General features: G+C 37.2%; 1 protein-coding gene across 2 annotated transcripts in view; it reads left to right on the top strand.

The window, feature by feature from the left end:
* Positions 1-20132, top strand: part of NEDD4 (NEDD4 E3 ubiquitin protein ligase) — a 133233-nt gene that overhangs the window by 35731 nt on the left and 77370 nt on the right. For both annotated transcript variants that reach the window (XM_045529783.1, XM_045529773.1), the window contains exon 5: positions 17346-17399. In XM_045529783.1, the coding sequence (XP_045385739.1) occupies positions 17346-17399 (54 nt within the window). The remainder of the gene's footprint in view (positions 1-17345; positions 17400-20132) is intronic.

Below are 20132 nucleotides of genomic sequence, written 5' to 3'. Positions count from 1 at the left end.
TTCTACACCACCGCAATAAAGCAAATATTGCAATAAAGTGATTCACACAAAATTTTTGGTTTCCCAGTGCATATAAAAATTACATTTACTCTACACTATAGTCTATTAGGTGTGCGATAGCATTAGATCTAATACGACAATGTATGTATCTCAGTTAAAAATACTTTATTGCTAAAAAATGCTAATGATCATCTGACATAGAGACAGGAAGTAAGCCCACACTATTGGAAAAATGGCACCAATAGACTTCCTGGTAGCAGGGTTGCCACAGACCTTCAATTTGTAAAAAATGCAGCATCTTCAAAGTGCAATAAAGTGAAGCATAATAAAATGAGATATGCCTGTATACACTTAAGAACCAGGGAGAAATCTGCCTGAATGACATAAGCAAGATGGCTGAATAGAGGCACCTGGTGCTGGTACCCCTCACAGAAAAGGACCAAGGCAACGAGTAAACAACTAAAATTTGACTGGAGTGTCTGAGAGAGAACACTGGAGTACAGTAAGAACATTTGCAAGGTCCCTGTGGAACACGGAAGCCCAGGATGGCAGCACAGGGAGCGGAGTGAGGCTATGAGAACATGGGAGTACAGTAAGAACGTGGCAGAAGCAACCTTATCTTCTGCTACCTTGTCTCCCTTGCCAGGATTGGCTTGGAGCGAGGAGGGACTTCTCTTGTGGGGAAAGGATAAGTAGAAGACCCCAACAAGTCCCTATTGTTACCACAGATAAGGACACAACAAAAAAAAGAAAAGTATAGGCCAATATCCCTGATGAACATAGATGCAAAAATCCTCAACAAAATACTAGCAAACCAAATCCAATGGCACATCAAAAGGATTATACACGATGATCAGGTGGGATTTATCACAGGGATGCAAGGATGGTTAAACATAAGCAATCAATAAATGTGATACATCACATCAGCAGAATGAAGGACAAAACCAGTATGGTCATCTCAATAGATGCAGAAAAAATATTTGATAAAATTCAGCATCCCTTTGGGATAAAAACTCTCAACAAATTAGGTATAGAAGGAATGTACCATAACACAATCAAGTCTGTATATGACAAACCCACAGATAGCATCATACTAAACAGTAAAAAGCTGAAAGCTTTTCCTCCAAGAATTGGAATAAGATGAAGATGCCTACTATCCCACTCCTATTCAACACAGTACTGGAAGTTCTAGCCCAAACAATTAAGCAAAAGAAAGAAATGAAAGGTATCCAAATTGGAAAGGAGGAAGTCAAATTGTCTGTTTACAGATAACATGGTCTTATATATAAGAAAACCTAAGGAGTCTGCTAAAAACCTCTTAGAACTGGTGAATTCAGTAAAGTTGCAGGAACAAAATCAACATACAAAAATCAGTAGCATCTCTCTACACCAACAAAAAACTAGCTGAAAAAGAAATCAAAAAAGCAATCGCATTTATAGTAGCTATGAAAAAAATTAAAATAACTAGGAATAAACTTAACCAAGGAGGTGAAAGACTTCTACAAGGAAAACTACAAAACGCTAATGAGAGAAATCGAAGAGGACACTCAAAAATGGAAAAACATCTCATGTGCATGGACTAGAAAAACTATATTGTTAAAATGATCATACTACCCAAAGCAAGCTACGGTTTCAATGTAATCTCTTTCAAAATACCATTGACATTCTTTACAGAAAATAGAAAAAAACAATTCTAAAATTTATATGAAACCACAAAAGACTTCACGTAGCCAAAGCAATCCTGAACAACAACAAAAAAAACCACAAAGCTGGATGCATCCCACTGCCGGATTTCAAAATGTACTACAAAGCCATTGTAGCCAAAACAGAATTATATTGGCATTAAAAATAGACACATAGATCAATACAACAGAATAGAGAACCCAGAAATAAATCCATGTATCTATAGCCAGCAGATTTTTGACAAAGGTGCCAAGAACACTCATTGGGGAAAGAACAGTTTCTTCAATAAATGGAACTGGGGAGACTGGGTATCCACATGCAGAAGCATGAACTAGAACCCTATCTCCTACCATATAAAAAAATCAACTCAAAATGGATTAAAGTCTTTTTTTTTTTTTTTTTTTTTTTGAGACAGAGTCTCACTTGGTTGCCCGGGCTAGAGTGAGTGCCGTGGCATCAGCCTAGCTCACAGCAACCTCAGACTCCTGGGCTTAAGCGATCCTACTGCCTCAGCCTCCCGAGTAGCTGGGACTACAGGCATGAGCCACCATGCCCGGCTAATTTTTTTGTATATATATTTTTAGTTGGCCAGATAATTTCTTTCTATTTTTAGTAGAGACGGGGTCTCACTCTTGCTCAGGCTGGTCTCGAACTCCTGACCTCGAGCGATCCACCCGCCTTGGCCTCCCAGAGCTAGGATTACAGGCGTGAGCCACCACGCCCGGCCTGGATTAAAGTCTTAAATGCAATATTCGAAACTCTAAAACCATTAGAAGAAACCATAGAGGAAATGTCTCAGGACATTGATCTGGGGAAAGGTTTTAGGAATAAGACCTCAAAAGCACAGGCAACAAAAGCAAAAATAGACAAATGGGATTATATCAAACAATAAAGCTTCTGTACAGCAAAGGAAATAATCATCAGAATGAAAAGACAACTGACAGAATGGGAGAAAATAGTTGCAAACTATGCATCTGACAAGGAGTTAATATGCAGAATACATAAGGAACTTAACAGCAAAAAACCAAAATCTGATTTGAAAACAGGCCAATATTCTGAATAGATACTTCTCAAAAGAAGAGATATAAGTGGACAACAGATACATTAAAAAATGTTCCATATCACTAATCCACAGGGAAATGCAGATCAAAACCACGAGATATCATCTCACCCTAGTTATAATGGCTATGATCAAAATGACAAAAAATAACATGTAGTGGTGAGGTTGTCCAAAAAAGGGAACTCTTATACACTATAGGTGGGGATATAAACTGGTAAAGCCGTTATGGAGAACAGTATGGGAGGCTGTCGTATCTAGCAGACTCACTACTGGGGTATACATCCAAAGGAAAGGAAATCAGTATATCAAAGAGACATCTGCACCCCATGTTTATTAAAGCACTTCACAATGACTAAGATATAGAATCAACCTAAGCGTCCATCAACAGATGAATGGATAAAGAAGACATGATATATATACACAATGGAATACTGTTCATCTGTAAAAAAGAATAAAATCCTGTCATTTGCAGCAACATGGATGAGCCTGGAGGACATTCTTTTAAGTGAAATGAGCCAGGAACAGAAAGACAAATACCACATGTTCTCACACATACGTAGAAGCTACAAAAGTTGATATCATAGAAATAGAATATAGAATAGTAGTTACTAGAGGCTGGGAAGGGAAGGGGGAGGGGTGGATGGGGGAGGTTGGTTAATGGATGCAAAAAAATGAGTTTAAAAAAAAGAACCAGGGAAATGATCACTGGGTGACTCATTATCAGCTGGACTTTAGCCAGGATTCCATTTATTATCTGGTTCTGATTGTCTTTGCTCTAAGAGAGGAACCATGATGGTGCATTGGGTCTCTGGGTATCAACATAGATCTTGTTCCATCATTCCTCAGTAAGTCTGAGTATTCATTTTCCCTCATATACAGTCACCCAAACAAATGGCCTTGGGTTCCTTTGGAGAAGGTAGGGGAGAATCATTACAATGTACATTTCCTGCTGTGATTCAGAGTCCTTCCTAGGGACTGTGTGTGTCTTGTTCAGACAGTGGCCTTTGGCTCTCAAAATCTCAGAAGTTTAGGGAACTGAACGAGGGATCATGATTTTTGTTTCAATGCAGCAACTTTCCTTAGCCTTCTGCTTCTCCCTTTTTGCCTTCTTATGACTATAGATGTTTAGCAGCACCTTCTTTGGTCACCTGCCCCCTTTGCTCCTCTCTGCAGGTCGAGTCTGAGCTGGTTGGTCATTACAATGATTGTGGGCCCCCTTGCTCCTGGCAGTTGAGTGCCTCTACTACTGGAGGTGGGGCTGGACAGTCCCCATTCATGGCTATTAATGAGCCCAGCTCTGTGACCACATCAGTCTTGGCGTGCAGAATAGAGCCACCACCAAACTTCTTGGTGATGTTGCTGCCCTTCCCTCAAACACACTTCTGATGACTGTGGTTCGTGGTGTGGCCTTTGGGCCCACCCATGGAACATGAGCATCTGATAGGTCTTTTGGCCTTACGTAATATATTGATTCCAGCAGGTCCACTTCCCTAAGCCTTTTTATTCCTTCCCTTACCATCTGCCATGGCAACTTGGGCATTTCTGCTTGGTTCAGCATGGATCACCATTTTTTTCCAAGCTTCTAGGGACCACACTTGCAGCAAGTTTGCTTCATCTCATAGTTTTGACAGGGTCCTGACAAAGTGCCAGTCTTAAGTTTCTAGCCCTTTGAGCAAGCATCCTAATCCATGGGGATTCCTCTGGTTCCTGCTTGTACATGCTAGCTAATTCCTGAAGCTTCTTCAAGATGTCATCTCTTTCATCCTTTATCAGGTCCAGCTGGGTTACGCTGGGATTTAATGCAAGTTATTATGTGGGCAGCCAGGAGAGAAATGAGGGGGGAACTGAGCAGGGAAGCCCTTTTCCTTGAGGGGAGAAGCCTCTGAGTGTCTTCCTATGTGGGGGACTTGCTAGCTCTTATAGAGGGATGTGCTACTCTGTAAGCTGTGAGCGTTTAGTGACCTGCAGAACCCAAATCCTCGGGAACATCCACCCAGATTCTCCTATTCCTAAGTGTCAGGATCCCAAGTCTTCCCTACCAGGGCCCCAACCTTAGCATAATACAGCTGCTGTGGCTGAGCACTTAAATGTCTCTGGAGCTCTACAGCTCTGACTGTCCACTTTGAGTCTGCTCCTCAGTTGTGTCCTCTTTTATACTTCAGGAGATAAAGGCTTCCTTACAAGCTACCGATAGGCTCTCATATAGAACCTTTAGCTGTTTGTTAACCTCCCTTGTTTTCTCAGTATCTCTTAGGAAGACATAGATACAATGTAGTAATAACTAGCCAACTCCACTGTCCTTGTAGGCACCGTTCTTCCCATATCTTTCAAGTGCCTTAAACATCACCCTGACAGGGGTGTTTCCTTCCACCAGGACATGGCCCTACGACACCACTAGAGAAATCTTTAGGAATTGGGCCACCCCCTTGTGCCAGGGACTATGTGCACCCTCCCATTCTACTCAGCAGGGGGCACTCCTTACCAGCCACATGGTGTGGGTTAGTCCGCATACCCCACTACACACCCCATCTGTATTGGTTTGAGACCTCCAAGAAACAGACAACAAGATGGGATTAGATATGGAGGAGGTTTACAGGGGAAGCACCTGTGACGGTTGAAGCTGGAGGAGGCCCCAGCTGGAGAGAGCCTTCTCATCATGGTGTAGATCTAACACCTATGCAAGGAGAGGGTGAAAGATTGGGTAGGAAGAGCCTCATGCCAAAGCACAGTTCTGAGAAAGTCTCCTTTAGGCTGATGGGAAGTCTCCAAGCGAAGGTTGTCTGTTAGAGGAGTCCAGTGTTGGGCAAGATTGGCTTGGTTCTAGAACCTCCACTGTGCTCAGGCTTTGGCCCTGAGCAAGCAACGAGAACACAGCAGGTAGATTCAAATGTACATGCCCAGCTGGGGGCTGTCAGTCAACTGTGCTCTTCACAGTAGATTCTATTGAATGAGATCATAAAGAAATCCAAGTGGCTCAACTGTCTGGCCATTAAAATTGTGATAATTTAAGGAAATGTATAGTAATCTTTAGTGCAGCCACTAAGGAATTAAAATTGAAAATTATATATAAAGATCCAATAAAGGAAATAAAATGGAATACCAAGAAATAATTAATAATTTTTAAAAAGAAAAAAAGGAAAAGGAATAAAAACAAACAAAAAAATAGAAGTGTGATAGTCGTAAAGCCAAGCATGTCAGTAATTATGCCCCCAAAAATAAATAATTAAAATAAAAAAGCAAGATTCAACTAGATACTGTTTACAGGAGACACATTTTGAGTTTAAAGACCCTGACAGGTTAAAAGTAAAAGGACAGAAAAAGACACACCATGCAAACACTAGAAGCAAAATTGTTAATGGCTATATTAACATTAACTTCAGGCAGAGTATTACTAAAGACAGAGGATATTTTGTGATCATAAAAAGGGCTAATTCATCAAGAAGACGTATAATCCTAAATGTATGTGCTGCTAATAATAAATCGTTAAAATTATGAAGCAAAAATTGACAAACTATATAGAGAAATAAATCCACAATAGCTGAAGACTTTATCATTCTCTCAATAAAGAACAACTAGACAAAATCAGTAAGTATATAGATGATTTGAAGACAGTATCAGTCAACTTAACCTGTTTGGCATATGTAGAATAGCCATGGCTATTAGATGTCCTATATGTGCCCAACAGGTTAAGTTGATTGATAGTGTCGTTCAAATCATCTGTGTACTTACTGATTTTCTTTTTATATGCCCATGAAACATTCACCAAGATAGACCATATATTGTGCTATAAAATAAGTCTGAATACATTTAAAAGGCTTGAAATTCAACAGGATATGCTCTCTGCTCACAATTCATTTAAATTAGAATTCAAAAACACAAATATCTGGAAAAATAAAAAATATTTAGAAATTAAGCACCATGTTTTTAAAAAAGTCATGGGTCATAAAAGAAATCATAAGAGAAATTATAATAGAAAACATTTTAACTGATTGATAGACCATAACATACCAAAATGAGGGATGAAGCTAGTTTAGTACATAGACATTTGTACCCTTAAACACTTATATTTAAAGGAAGAAAGATTTAAAAATCAATGATCTAAGCTTACATCTTAAGCTTTAAAAAAAAAGTAAAAGTGAGAAAATAAAAGTGGAAATCCATGAACTAGAAAATGGACAAAAAGTAGAAAATAATTAAAACCAAAGGTAGTTCTTTAAAAAAATTAATCAAATTCATATATCACAGCCAACTCATACAAGAGAAAGAGAGAGAACCCAAATGACCAATATCAGGAATGAGAGAAGGGAACATCATACAGACCTTAAAGAATAATGATAAGGGCTGGGCGAGGTGGCTCACACCTGGAATCCTAGCACTCTGGGAGGCTGAGGCGGGAGGATCACTCGAGGTCAGGAGTTCGAGACCAGCCTGAGCAAGAGCGAGACCCCGTCTTTACTAAAAATAGAAAGAAATTATATGGACAGCTAAAAATATATATAGAAAAATTAGCTGGGCATGGTGGCGCATGCCTGTAGTCCCAGCTACTTGGGAGGCTGAGGCAGTAGGATCGCTTGAGCCCAGGAGTTTGAGGTTGCTGTGAGCTAGGCAGAAGCCACGGCACTCTAGCCCGGGCACCAGAGTGAGACTCTGTCTATAAAATAAAATAAAATAAAATAAAATAAAATAATGATAAGGTAATATGAACAACTTTATGCCAGTAATTTTAACAATTTAGCTAAAATGGATAAATTCTTTAAAAGACAAAATATACCAAAACCAATATGAGTAGAAATAGAAAATATGGATATTTGTTAGAAGAATTAAAATTACAATTTATAAAATTAAAAATTGTTTAAATTATAATTAAAAATCTTCCCATTCATTTTGATGATCTTGTTTTCCTATTAGAAAGAATGCTTGAAAGTTGGTACTACCTTTGAATTAGAGATGTTACCACAAAAATAAGAAAGAAGGCTATTAAAAATTTTGTAATTGCTTTATTGAGATATAGTTGATATACAAAAATGCACATATTTAATGTATACAATTTGATAAATTTAAACATACACATACATCTGAGAAACCATCACCACAATCAAGGGAATAAAGTTTATTCCCTTGAATCAAAGAGAAAAGCTTCCTCCTGCTCCCCACCCCCTTTTTATAAGAACACTTAATGTGAGAGCTACCCTCTTAACAAATTTTTCAGTGTACCATACGGTATTGTTAACAGTAGACACTATGTTGCACAGCAGATCTCTAGAACTTATTCATCTTGCATAATTGAAACTGTATACCCATTGGACAACTCCCCATTTCCCTTTTCCTTCTCTGCCTTTGGTAACCATCACTCTACTCTGCTTTATTAGTTTGACTATTTTAGATACTTCATGTAAGTGGACTCAGGCAGTATTTGTTCTTCTGAGACTGGCTTATTTCACCTAGCATAATGTCCTCAAGTTTCATTCATGGTGCAAATGGCAGGATTTCCTAATGTTTTAAAGGGTGAGTAATATTCCATTGTGTATATATATTATGCCATATTTTCTTTATTCATCCTTTGATGGACATTTAGGTTGTTTCCATATCTTGGCTACTGTGAATAATGCTGCAGTAAACATGGGAGTTCAGGTATCTCTTTAATTATAGTGATTTCATTTTCTTTGGATATATACCCAGAAGTAGAATTGCTGGATCATTTGGTAATTCTATTGTTTAATTTTATGGGGAAACTTCATGCTGTTTTCTATAGAGGCTGCACAGTTGCATTCCCCTGATGATCTGGTGATTTTAAGCACCTTTTCATGTATGTATTGGCCAATTATATATCTTCTTTGGAGCAATGTCTATTCAAGTCTTTAGCCCATTTTAAAAATTGGGTTATTAGTTTTCTTAGTTTAGAGTTGTAGGAATTCCTTCTGTATTTTGGAAATTAACTCCTTATCAGATAATGGCTTGCAAAATTTTTCCAATTCTATAGGTTTCCTTTTCACTCTGTTGATTCTTTGCTCTACAGCTTTTTAATTTAATACAGTCTTACTTGTCTATTTTTGCTTTTATTCTCTGCGCTTTTGTTGTCACACCCAAGAAATCATTGTTAAGACCAAAGTTAAGAAGCTTCTGCTTGTTTTCTTCTAGGAGTTCCACAGTTTCAGTTGTTATGTTTATGTCTTTAGTCCATTTTGAGTTGATTTTTGTGTATGATTTAAGATAAGGGTCCAATCTTTCATTCTTTTACATACGGATATCCAGTTTTCTCAAGCCATTTGTTGAAGAGACTATCCTTTCCCGATTGTATATGCTTGGCACCCTTGTTAAAGATAAGTTGACTGTATATTGTGGGTTTATTTTGGGGCTCTCTATTTCATTGATCTGTGTCTTTATGCCTGTATCATACTGTTTTAATTACCATAGCTTTGTAATATATTTTGAAATCAGGAAGCTGTGAGACCTCCAGCTTTATTCTTCTTTTTCTCATGATTCAGGGTCTTTTGTAGAGTTCCATATTTTGGAATTGTTTTTTCTATTTCTGTAGAAAATGCCCTCGGGATTTTGATAGGGATAGCATTGAAACTCCCTGGTGGTCCAGTGGCTATGATAGGGATAGCATTGAATTTGTAGATTGCTTTCAGTAGTATGGACATTTTAACAATATTACGACCTTTGAATCCATGAACACAGGACGTCTTTCCATTCATTTATATCTTGAAAGAAGGCAATTTATAATTGATAAACCAGGCTTAGGACCCTACTGCCTTTTATTCTTTTTTTTTTTTTTTCTTCCATAACTTTGCTATTACCAAATGTTCTAGCTAGCATTACTTTCTTCTGGGATCATAGGCTGCACATTTGTTTCAATCAGAAATTTCTCTAATTTATTATAAGGATACCTAGATAAATTCATGTGGATCAATGCTAATTCATCACAGCTATAAAAAGAACTGAAAACACATGATGATTTAATATCTTCTGTATAAAGGACATTATTATGTATGGTCTCTGATTTTCCTCTTTGTCATTTATATCATCATTTATACATGACCCAAAATGTTTTTAACTGAATGTATTCACCATAAAAGTGTCTGTTGAGATAAAGTATTACATAAAAACTGGGTTGTTGGGCATTCAGCCAAATGGAAACTGTGGTCAGAAGTTGAAGGGAGCTTTTATATCTTTGAGAAAACATGACATTCAAAGAAAGTTTTTGTGGAGAGCTGTTATTGGTAAGTTAACAAACAGAGGAAACTCCAAATTGAAGTTAGTGCTCAGTAGCAAATTATAATAAAATCTACACTTGAAGTTGCTCAGATGAGACCAGGCAGACAGGTAACAGAAGGGAAGATGTCCAACACTTTAGGTGCAATGCGCACACTATGTACTCCGTGCACAAGAATAGTGCACGAGCATCTGAAAAAGCCCGCTCCATTTTCTACATCCCCCTGGTGCTCTGTTTCTGCCTTTAACACTCATATTCATCATGTTAGATTTACATAACATATGTACATGTGTACATTTGTATTGTTATAGAAGTAATATAATTTGTACATGGTAGATATTTTTTATGAAGAGAAATGAAAATCAGCCACAATTTCATCTCCGTAAAACTACCATTGATTGTGTGATCTTCTGGGATTTTTTAAAATCTATTTTTATCCATATATTTATACTCTATACCTACACACACACATAAAAAAATTTGACATGGTATTTTTCTATGCTTGTTTCTCAGGCACTTTGCTAGTGCTTATTAATGAGATGGCCATAGTATCTATCCACAAATGAGGCTTACTGTCTAGTGTGGACCAATGTGCACAAATAACTCAAAATAACTACCAGTATGCTTATTAGGAAAGGGAAAACACAGATTACTGGAGCGTGAATAGAGGGGGAGGGTGGGTGTTGCTTAGTCTAAGGCATTTAATGAAGGATCCCCTGAGAAAGTGTGTCATTTAGGACACTTTCAGCATCAAGTAATAGACTTGAAGTAACAACTAAAACTGGCTTACACAACATGGGTTATCTCTAAACACAAGAAACATAGGGGAAGGTTGGTTACTGCAGCAGCTGAAGGAAGTCACGTCTGACCCAGCTTCTCTGGGATTCTCTTGGCTTTCTCTCCATGGTCACAGATGCTTATAGCAATGCCAAATGCCATATCCTCACATGAGGATGTCCAGAGGCAGAAAAGGGGGAGCTTTTCCCCTTGTGACTCTTTTAAAAAGTGAAGAACCTTTTCCCCAAAAGATGCCTCCCACCCCCGCCACCAGGAGATTTTGACTTTTACCTCTTGAGCCAAAATTGTGCCGTGTGCATATTTCCAACCCAGACATCGGTGAGAATGGGATTACTGGGACACTTGGAGGAGTCAAGATTCAGCCCCTGGGGGTGAGGGGTGGCCGTCTGTCCCTGAAATATGTTGCCATCCAATATTTGAATAAAATCAGATACTATTAGCTAGGAAGAAGGGGGGAGGATCCATCAGTAGAGCACTAAGTAAATTATACATCTATACATTGAAATCCTAATCAGCTGCTTAAAAATAGGCAGATCTATATGAATTGATAGAGCATTAGTTTCAGAATACATTAAATGAAGGAACAAAGGTACGGACACTGTGTATAGGATACTATGTGTGTAAAAACAGAAATTTTTCAAAATGTTCTTTTATATGCTGGCATTTGCAGAAAATATTTCTGAAAGGACCTAAGAAACTACATTATTTGCTCTGGGGGGGTGGTGGGACAGGGATAAGACAGAGATTTATAATTCATTGTATATCCTTTTGTACAATTTGGGGTTTTTCCCCCATGGCCATATATCTATCATTTATATTTGTTGATTAGAAAGAACTATCTATATAGAGAAACCAAGCAGAAAGACATAAAATGTGTAAATTAAAATGCCAGAATACTTTATATAATGCTTTATACTTACAAAAATATTTGTCTAATCTTTTAATTTTTTACACAGTTTTTATTTTAAAATGTTCTTATAACATGTTCACACAAAATTTGTACTCAGGTGTTCATAGCAGCATTATTCATAATAGTCAAAAAGTAGAAACAACCCAAATGTCCATCAGCCAATGAATGGATGAACAAACTAAGGCATATACATGCAATGAAATAGTATTCATCAATAAAAAGGAATGAAGTATTGATACAAGCTACAACTCAGTGGACCTTGAAAACATCATGCTAAGTGAAAGAAGCCCATTACAAAAGACCACATATTGCATGGTTCCCTTTCTATGAAATATTCAGAATAGGCAAATCTATGGAGACAGAAAGTAGATTAGTGCTTGCCTAGGGAGGTTGAAGGGAAATGAACAGTGTCTGCCAAAAGGCACAGGGTTTCTTTTGGGGGTGGCGAAAATGTCTAAAATTGTGGTGGTTGTTCCACATTCTGTGAATGTACTGCAAACCATTGAATTGTATGCTTTATAGTGGTCAAATATATGATATGTGCATTATATCTCAAGAAAGCTGTTTTCAAGATGTACTTATATTGTTTTTTCCTACAACCACTGGCAAAATTTCCAGGAACATTGTTTCAGGTTCTTTGTGAACACAGAATAATACACTTGTTCTTCTTATCAACATTTGTTCTTTTTGGAAAATGGGGTACTCCTCTGGCAAGTTTTTTTCTCTGTTGTTTTATGCATTTATAGACTGACATTCTTATCCTTTTTTCAAAAAGCCTATCATTAATATTTTTATTTGTTCTGCTTTCAACTTTCCTTAAAATATGATCGTGTAGACTCTCTTTTTTGTGACCATAGCTTTACACCTATTTTTAATAAACAAAAATCTCATCAAAGAATTTGTACATTGTTTAAAAATGAGAGAGTATAAAAGGGCTTATAATGAAAAGCAACAAACTCTGGTGCCCTGTCCTCCCTCCTGTTCCTCCTTCCCAGAGGGAAAAACTTCTTAACTGTTTCTGTTTGTTATTCTGGTCATTATTCCTATATTGTTGAGTAGCTCATATGTGCATGTCCCAAGTTGATTTCTAGCTATGGTAGATGAATTTGTATTTGGCCACTCATAGGATTCTAGGTTGAATGTAATGTCTTCTCAGAAACTTAAAGGCCTGGCTTTATCATCTTTTAGTTTTGTGTTACTCTTAAAAAATATGATTCTTTTTCCTTTTCTTTCTTTCCCTCTCTCTCTCTGAAAAATTTAATAATTATTTTTGTTCTAGTGTTTTAGAATGTGTTTTAAAATTTCACAGTGATATGAAAACTTGTATGTACAGTTTTTAAAATTCATTGTGTTTAGCTTTTGTAAGCACTTCAATCAAAAGACTGCTGTTTCCTTTCAGCTCTGAAAATTTTCTGTGAATAATTTTTTTAATAATTTTCTTTCCTCTGTTAGTATTAAAATTTGGGGATTCCAGCTAGTTGGATGCAGGGCCATTGAGAGTGATATTCAGAATTCCTCATAGGAACCACAGAATCAGAAAATGATTTGAGTAACTATTTTTTTCACATGTCCCAAGGATGGTCTTAACCAGCACCATTCTAGATACATGAGAGAAAAATTAATAGATAACATACAGTGAATGTCTTAGGACAGGGGTTGGCCAACTTTTTCTGAAAGGGCCAGATAGTAAATATTTTAGGTATTGTGGGCCAGGAGGCAGATTCAAGGCTGTTTTATAGGTACTTATACATCTATTTGAAATGTAACCATTTAAAAAACGTAAGGAAAAAAAATTCTATCTTGTGAGCCATAAAACAAGTGTAAGTGACTGGCAAGATTTGGCCCATAAGACATAGATTGCCCAACCTCTGTTTTAGGGTAGAAGGAGTTAATTCTTTTACTGAATCTGTTCAGAAAAACCCTCTTTTTAAATTTATCTCATTTTTTCCTTCAACTTAGCCTCTTGTTCTACATTTTGGGAGATTTCCACAAATTTATCTTAAGCCACTTCTATTTTAATTGAACAGTCATTTTTAGTTCCAAGACCTCTTCTTTGTTCTCCAACTGTTCCCTTTCTTTTAGCATCCTGTTTTTGTTTTATGGATGCAAGACTTTCCTAAATATTTCTAAAGATACTACTTACAGTTTTTAAAATGGTTTTCTTTTGTTTCCTAAATTATCTCTTTTTCCTTTGGGGACAGTTTTCCTGTTTGTACATCTGTGATCTTTAGTAATCTAGACATAATGGTGATAAAATAGAAAAATCATCTATTGTTTCTATACATAAATTGCATCAACATTCAACAATTACATGCTATGTTTTTAGTTATTTAGTTATTATCTATATTTTATTTGTTAAAACTGATGCTTACATTTTTGTTAAATCTCTACCTGAAATCAGACACAAAGAGGAAATCTCTAAGAATGATGTGTGTGTGTGTGTCTGTGTGTGTGTGTGCGTGTACCATCCAGAGGTTAGAATGGTATATGAAACATTCTGTCCCTGGGACAGTTGCCCTCTTTGCCTCAACACAGGTGATCTTTGGATGATTTTCAGCTTCCTCTTCCCTGCTTCATTATTTCCATTCCTGCTTCATCTGTCTACTAAGAACTGTTGAAATTGCTCCCTTGCTGATGGCCCTCTCATATTATCTTTGCTGTAATGGTTTTCTATTTTTTACAGACTTCTTTCCTATGATTTAAACCACATCTATAGGAGAGAGAAGATAAATGTTTTTGTTCAGGTTACTATTTAGAATCAGTATTCTTACTATCCATTTTAAATTACATTTTTGCATTTATTGTGGGCTTCTGATATACAAAAAGATGTAAGTAAGTCTTTATAATTCAGTAGGGAGTTATCACGTATGCCCAGTGACCTTTAATGAAAAGCAAAATGTGGTAAGTTGTGATCAACAACTTTGAAAACGGAGGAGTAGGAATGGAGGGGGAGATAAGGCTTTGTGGGGGTTGCCATTTGAACTGAGGCTTGGATGCTGGTAGAATTTGGACACGTACAGTGGACAAGGTGTTGCATGTGGAGAGACCTCGGCACGTATCCGCAGTACAAATCAGAGAGTGCAGTGAGCCGTGAGTATGAGTTTCTAGCGTGGTTAGAGCACAGGGTGTGTGTGTTGGGTGGGCAGGGGGACGTTGTAGAAGACAAGGCCAGAAAGGCAAACTGGACTCAGATCATGAAGGACCATTATATGCTCAGGCTTTTGGATTTTATCATTTAGAACATAGGAAACAGTGGCTGTAAAGATGGCCTAAACTGTGTTTTAACTAAGTCACTCCAGGTATAGGAAGAAAGATGGATTAAAAAGATAAAATAGCTGAGGTAGAGAATCCTGTTCGGGAACTATTAATTGCAGCCTGAACCAGGACAGCAGATTATGTATTTTCTTAGGAGTACTTCATTGAACATCTGTAATGTCTGCTAGGTACTTTGACAGACACTGATACTTTTGAGTTTTTCCTTCAGAATGTCTTTTTATAGCCCTGTCTCCCTCTTGCTCTCACTGGGGCATCCTGGGATAAGCTCTAATCACTCCATGCCTGAGTTACTGGAGCCGCAGTCCCTGTAGACTACAGGATCACTCTCCAGTCCGATTCATTTTGTATACCATTGATAAAATATTATTGTATGTGACTTAAATCATGTCATTTCTCCTTTTAAAACTGCTTTTTCCCCCTGCCAACCAAGTGTTAGCTCCTTTTCTGGATTTCAGTGCCCCCACCCTGGCTCTACCCCAACTAACCACATTTTTCTTGCACTCTCTAATACAAAAATACTGTCAGTCTGATCTCCCCAGAGCATGCTCATTCTGCCCCCACACCTACTTTCCTCATATGACCTCCTTGCTGTGAATGTTTTTTACACTTTCTTATTTAAATTCCTCCCATCTTTCCAGTCTCAGCTCAGTTTCTGCTCTTCCTTAAAAGTTCTTCTACATCTTCTTTGAAAAGATTATTGTCTTACACTGTTTTTCTATCCCCATCATGTCTAACTTTTGACTGGGGCTTCTATCCTCAGTTGCTCCATGGTTACAGTGTGGCAGTAGGAGTTCCAGCTACCCTAACCAAATTCCAGGCAGGAATGAGAAATGCAGTGGGCAAAAGGGACATCTCTCCTACCTGAGTCAGCCACCTTTGAGGAGCTCTCCCAGAAGTACCACTGAACAACTGGCAATAGGTTGGCCTCGTTAGTTACCCCTTAGGTGCAAGGGATGAGTTTTTAAATACAAATATTCAGGGTCTCCAGGGTGAATAATTTCAGAGGGTGCCATTCATAGAAAACAATATATAGAATAGAATGGAATATTCAATATCTTGATTTGGGTGACAAGGACACAGTATACATATGTAAAATGTTATCAAAATATGTAGTTAAGGTTAGTATACTTTATACTTTACCGAATATGTGTTATACTTCTATTTAAAAAAAATTAATGGTTTCCCCAAGAGTTGTGCAGTGTGGTGAGCCTAGGCACATGGCTGCAGGTAAAATTAGGATTATTTTCAGAAGGAAGGGAGAGTAGGCATTGGGTCAGGTATCTAAATATCTTTGTCACATGTATAGGACTTTTTTTCTGAAGACTATCAGTACTTGACATACACACCAAAGTTCCAGACATCATAGTGTTCAATGTGATATACGTATTGTAGGGAAAAAAATCAACATAAATATGAGGCTTTTCTGTATATCACCTTAACCTCTGGCACAAAAAAAAGTATTAAAGATTTTCTTTGTATTTGATATTAAGTAGATTTTTAACTTAATGTTGAAACATTTCCATAAAATGAAAGCATTGGCTTTGAAAAATGAAACATTGCATGTAATTTTTACTCACATGCTACAGAATCTAAACAGTGAAAACTCAGTGCATACTTTTGACTGCTTATGTACTTTATACAGTACAAGCAAAAAATGGTTTTATTGAGTCAATACTAAAAGGACTCAGAACACTAGTTTCCATAAAATAAACCTCTACTTTGGGTTGTTTAAACTGATAAATAAAAAGTGATTAAATGTAACTGATCATAAGACTTTAAAATCTAGTCTATATTTTTAAAGTGTTAGAAACATTTAAATAATCTTTTGAAATTTTATTTTGTTTCCTTTCATTCTTTTTTAGAAAAATCTGAAAAATGAACAACTAAATCCAGTTTTTTGTCATGGTAAAACTTTTAGAAAATGAGTGAGGCTGAGCAAAGTGGCTCACACATGTAATCCCAGCACTTTGGGAGGCCAAGGCGGGAGGATCACTTGCACCTAGGAGTTCGAGACCAGCCTGGGCAACATAGTGAGGCCCTGCCTCTACAAAAAATTTAAAAATTAGCCAGGCATGGTGGCTCTTGCCTTTAGTCCTAGATACTCCAAAGGCTGAGGCAGGAGGATCGCTTGCACCCAGGGGTTCAGGGTTGTGGTGAGCTGTGATCGCACTGCTGCACTCCAGCCTGCGCCTGCAAGACAGAGTAAAACCCTGTCTCAAAGAAAGAAAGAAAATGAGTGACCCAGGACTGGGTTGCCCTTGTATTAAGTATTTCATGTAACTTAAAATACATCATAAATAATAAGAATGAACAAATGGCAGCATTTTCGAGCATTTTTTTTTTAGTATCTGTGGATTGATGTTCACTTGTTTTTAAAGAAACGTTGTGTTTTTCTTACTTAGGTCCATCCTCAGCAGCACCGGCTCCTTTTTGAAGTGTTTGATGAAAATCGATTGGTAAGTTCAATTGTGCTTGTGTATTCATATTCATGAAACAAGGGTATATTTCAGTAGAGCAGCTGAGGAAGTGGGTAGGGAATCTGTGATTTGAGAGATGATTCAGGTGGTTATGGAGACTGTAGGCAGAATGGTGAGGAAGACACACAGTTTGTTTCCTCCTTCTTATGCTAGTCTCTACCATTCCATTCTCCGAAGCACCTCTCCTGATTGTTAACGGATTTTAAGGTCTTACTCAAGGCCTGTTGTGACAGGAGAAGGCAGGGTAAGAGCCCGCCCCTTTGTATTCCTTCCCTCCCACTCATCCCATGAACCCTGATTAGCAGGCCAAGGCCCGGGGATGTCACCTGAAGTATCTTGGGTTGTGCCTCCTCACTGCGGTGGCTTTTCTTGGGGTTACCTGTGTGCAGTGGACATCCCATCCACTGTCTTATCCCCACTCTTCCACACAGGAAATCTATCCTCTTTTCATTGATAAAGAGTGAGTAAGTGAAGTCCTCTAAAGGATTGCCAAATCTTACAGAGGCAAAAAGTAAAGTTAAACTTGGTATCATTTTTTTGTAAAATGATAGTTCTGAGTTCTGATTTCTGATTTCATAAAGACTAATTTGAAGTCCTATACTTTTCCTAATTTTTGTCTCTTTGGGATCCAGTTTAAAACCTTCTTCTTAGCATCTTACATTTATATTTTAAACCTGTTAAGATTTGAACAGGTAAGTATGAGAACAGTGTTATATATCCAAAGCTTATCAGTTACTATAGACAAGTACCAAAACAGAGCAGTTTTATTCATTTTCTAGTGAACAAAGAACCTAGAGTTTTAAAAGGAATCTGTTTTTAGTGTTAGACTACATACATATTTTTTCCCTCAAGAAATGCTAATTATACTAGTAACTGAAGACATTGCCAATGAAATCTTTAATTAACATAAAAATAAGCAAAGGTACTTTTTTGCTGCCAAAAGAAACTCTTTGCCACTGACTGGCAATCCGATTGTTTAAGGCTGAGTGACAGATGTTGATGATTTGGTTATCAGATATGGTCAGTTGCAGAGCTTTTTGGTTTCTGTTTGTGGTTTTGCTTTTTATATACAGTAGGAAATGTTTTCCTTTTTTTACCTGTCTCTGCAGATCTGTTTTCCTTCTAGATAGGACTAGTTGAAATTTAATATTTTGGGTCTTTTTGTATGTGTGTTTTGTTTTTAAATTATGAAATATACAAACAAAAAGTATGTATCATATAAACATTTTAAATAAGACAAATATGTGTACATATTACTCAGCTTAAGAACTGAACGTTACCAGAATCTTTGAAACCCTCGCTAAACCCCTCCCCTGTGACATCATCTTTCTTCCCCTACGAGACGTAGCCATTGTCTTCAATTTTGTGTTTATCATTTCTTTGCTTTTAAAAATAATTTTATCATGTATGTGTATTCCTTAAAAAACTTTTCATTTTGCATATTTTTGAATTTATAAAAATAGTATCTCTCTGAATGCATTCCTCTGACATGCTTTTTTGCTTAATGTTCTATTTGTGAGATTGATCCGTGATGACACATTTTTACTGATGCATAGTTTTTGTGACATCTGCAAATGTCCTAAAACCATAATTTATATATTTATCCCCCTTAAAAGATATGAGTGTTATTTCTAGTTTTTTGCTATTACCAGTCAATGGACATTCTCGCTATGTCTCCTTATGTTCATGTCTGAGTGTACCTACATGTTTTGGAGTTGAATTTCTAGATCTTGGTGTTATTAATACTATGTTATTTTTCCTATTTTTACTGATACTGATGTGAATTCTGTCTGATCATTGGATGTATTGTTGGCGAACTATTTTATTTGAGTTGTTTGCATGTAGTCCACAAGGAGGGATAGCTTGTGTTTGTGATTTCCACCACACTTAGTTGTCTTTTTTTTATTGTTATTTCAAAACATTATGGGGGTACAAATGTTTTTCATTACATGGATTGCTTTTGTTATGCCTGACTCGGGGTTATAATTGTTCCCATCACCCAGATAGTGTTCATTGTACCCATTAGGTAGGTTTTCGCCCATCTCCTCTTCCCACCTCCCTGCTGCTTGATTTCTACTGAGTTTTACTTGCCTCTGTGCACATGTGTGTTCATCGGTTAGTTCCAATTTAATAGCAAGTATGTGTGGTGTTTGTTTTTCCGTTCTTTGGATACTTCACTTAGGATAATGGTCTCCAGTTCTATCCAAATTGTTGCAAAAGGCATTAATTCATCCTTCGTCATGGTTGAGTAGTATTCCGTAGTATACCTATAACAACTTTTGTTAATCCACTCATGAATGGGTGGGCACTTGGGTTGATTCCACATCTTTGCAATTGTGAGTTGTGCTGCAATAAACATTCGCATGCAGGTGTCTTTTTGATAAAATTACTTCTTTTACTTTGTGTAAATACCCAGTCCTGGGATTGCTGGATCAAATGGTAAATCTACTTTCAGTTCTTTAAGAAATCTCCATATTGTTTTCCATAGAGGTTGTACTAATCTGTCTTTCCACCAACCGTGTGTAAGCGTTCCTTTCTCTCTTTATCCATGCCAGCGTCTATTGGTTTTGGACTTTTTAATAAAAGCCATTCTAATGGGGGTAAGGTGGTATCTCATTGTGGTTTTAATTTGCATTTCCCTAATGGTTAATGATGTTGAATATTTTTTCATGTGTTTTCTGGACATTTGTCTATCTTCTTTTGAAAAGCTTC

Source organism: Lemur catta, chromosome 1 (assembly GCF_020740605.2).
Source record: "Lemur catta isolate mLemCat1 chromosome 1, mLemCat1.pri, whole genome shotgun sequence".
NCBI classification, from domain to species: domain Eukaryota; kingdom Metazoa; phylum Chordata; class Mammalia; order Primates; family Lemuridae; genus Lemur; species Lemur catta.
This window is presented reverse-complemented; position numbering and strand designations above follow the sequence as displayed.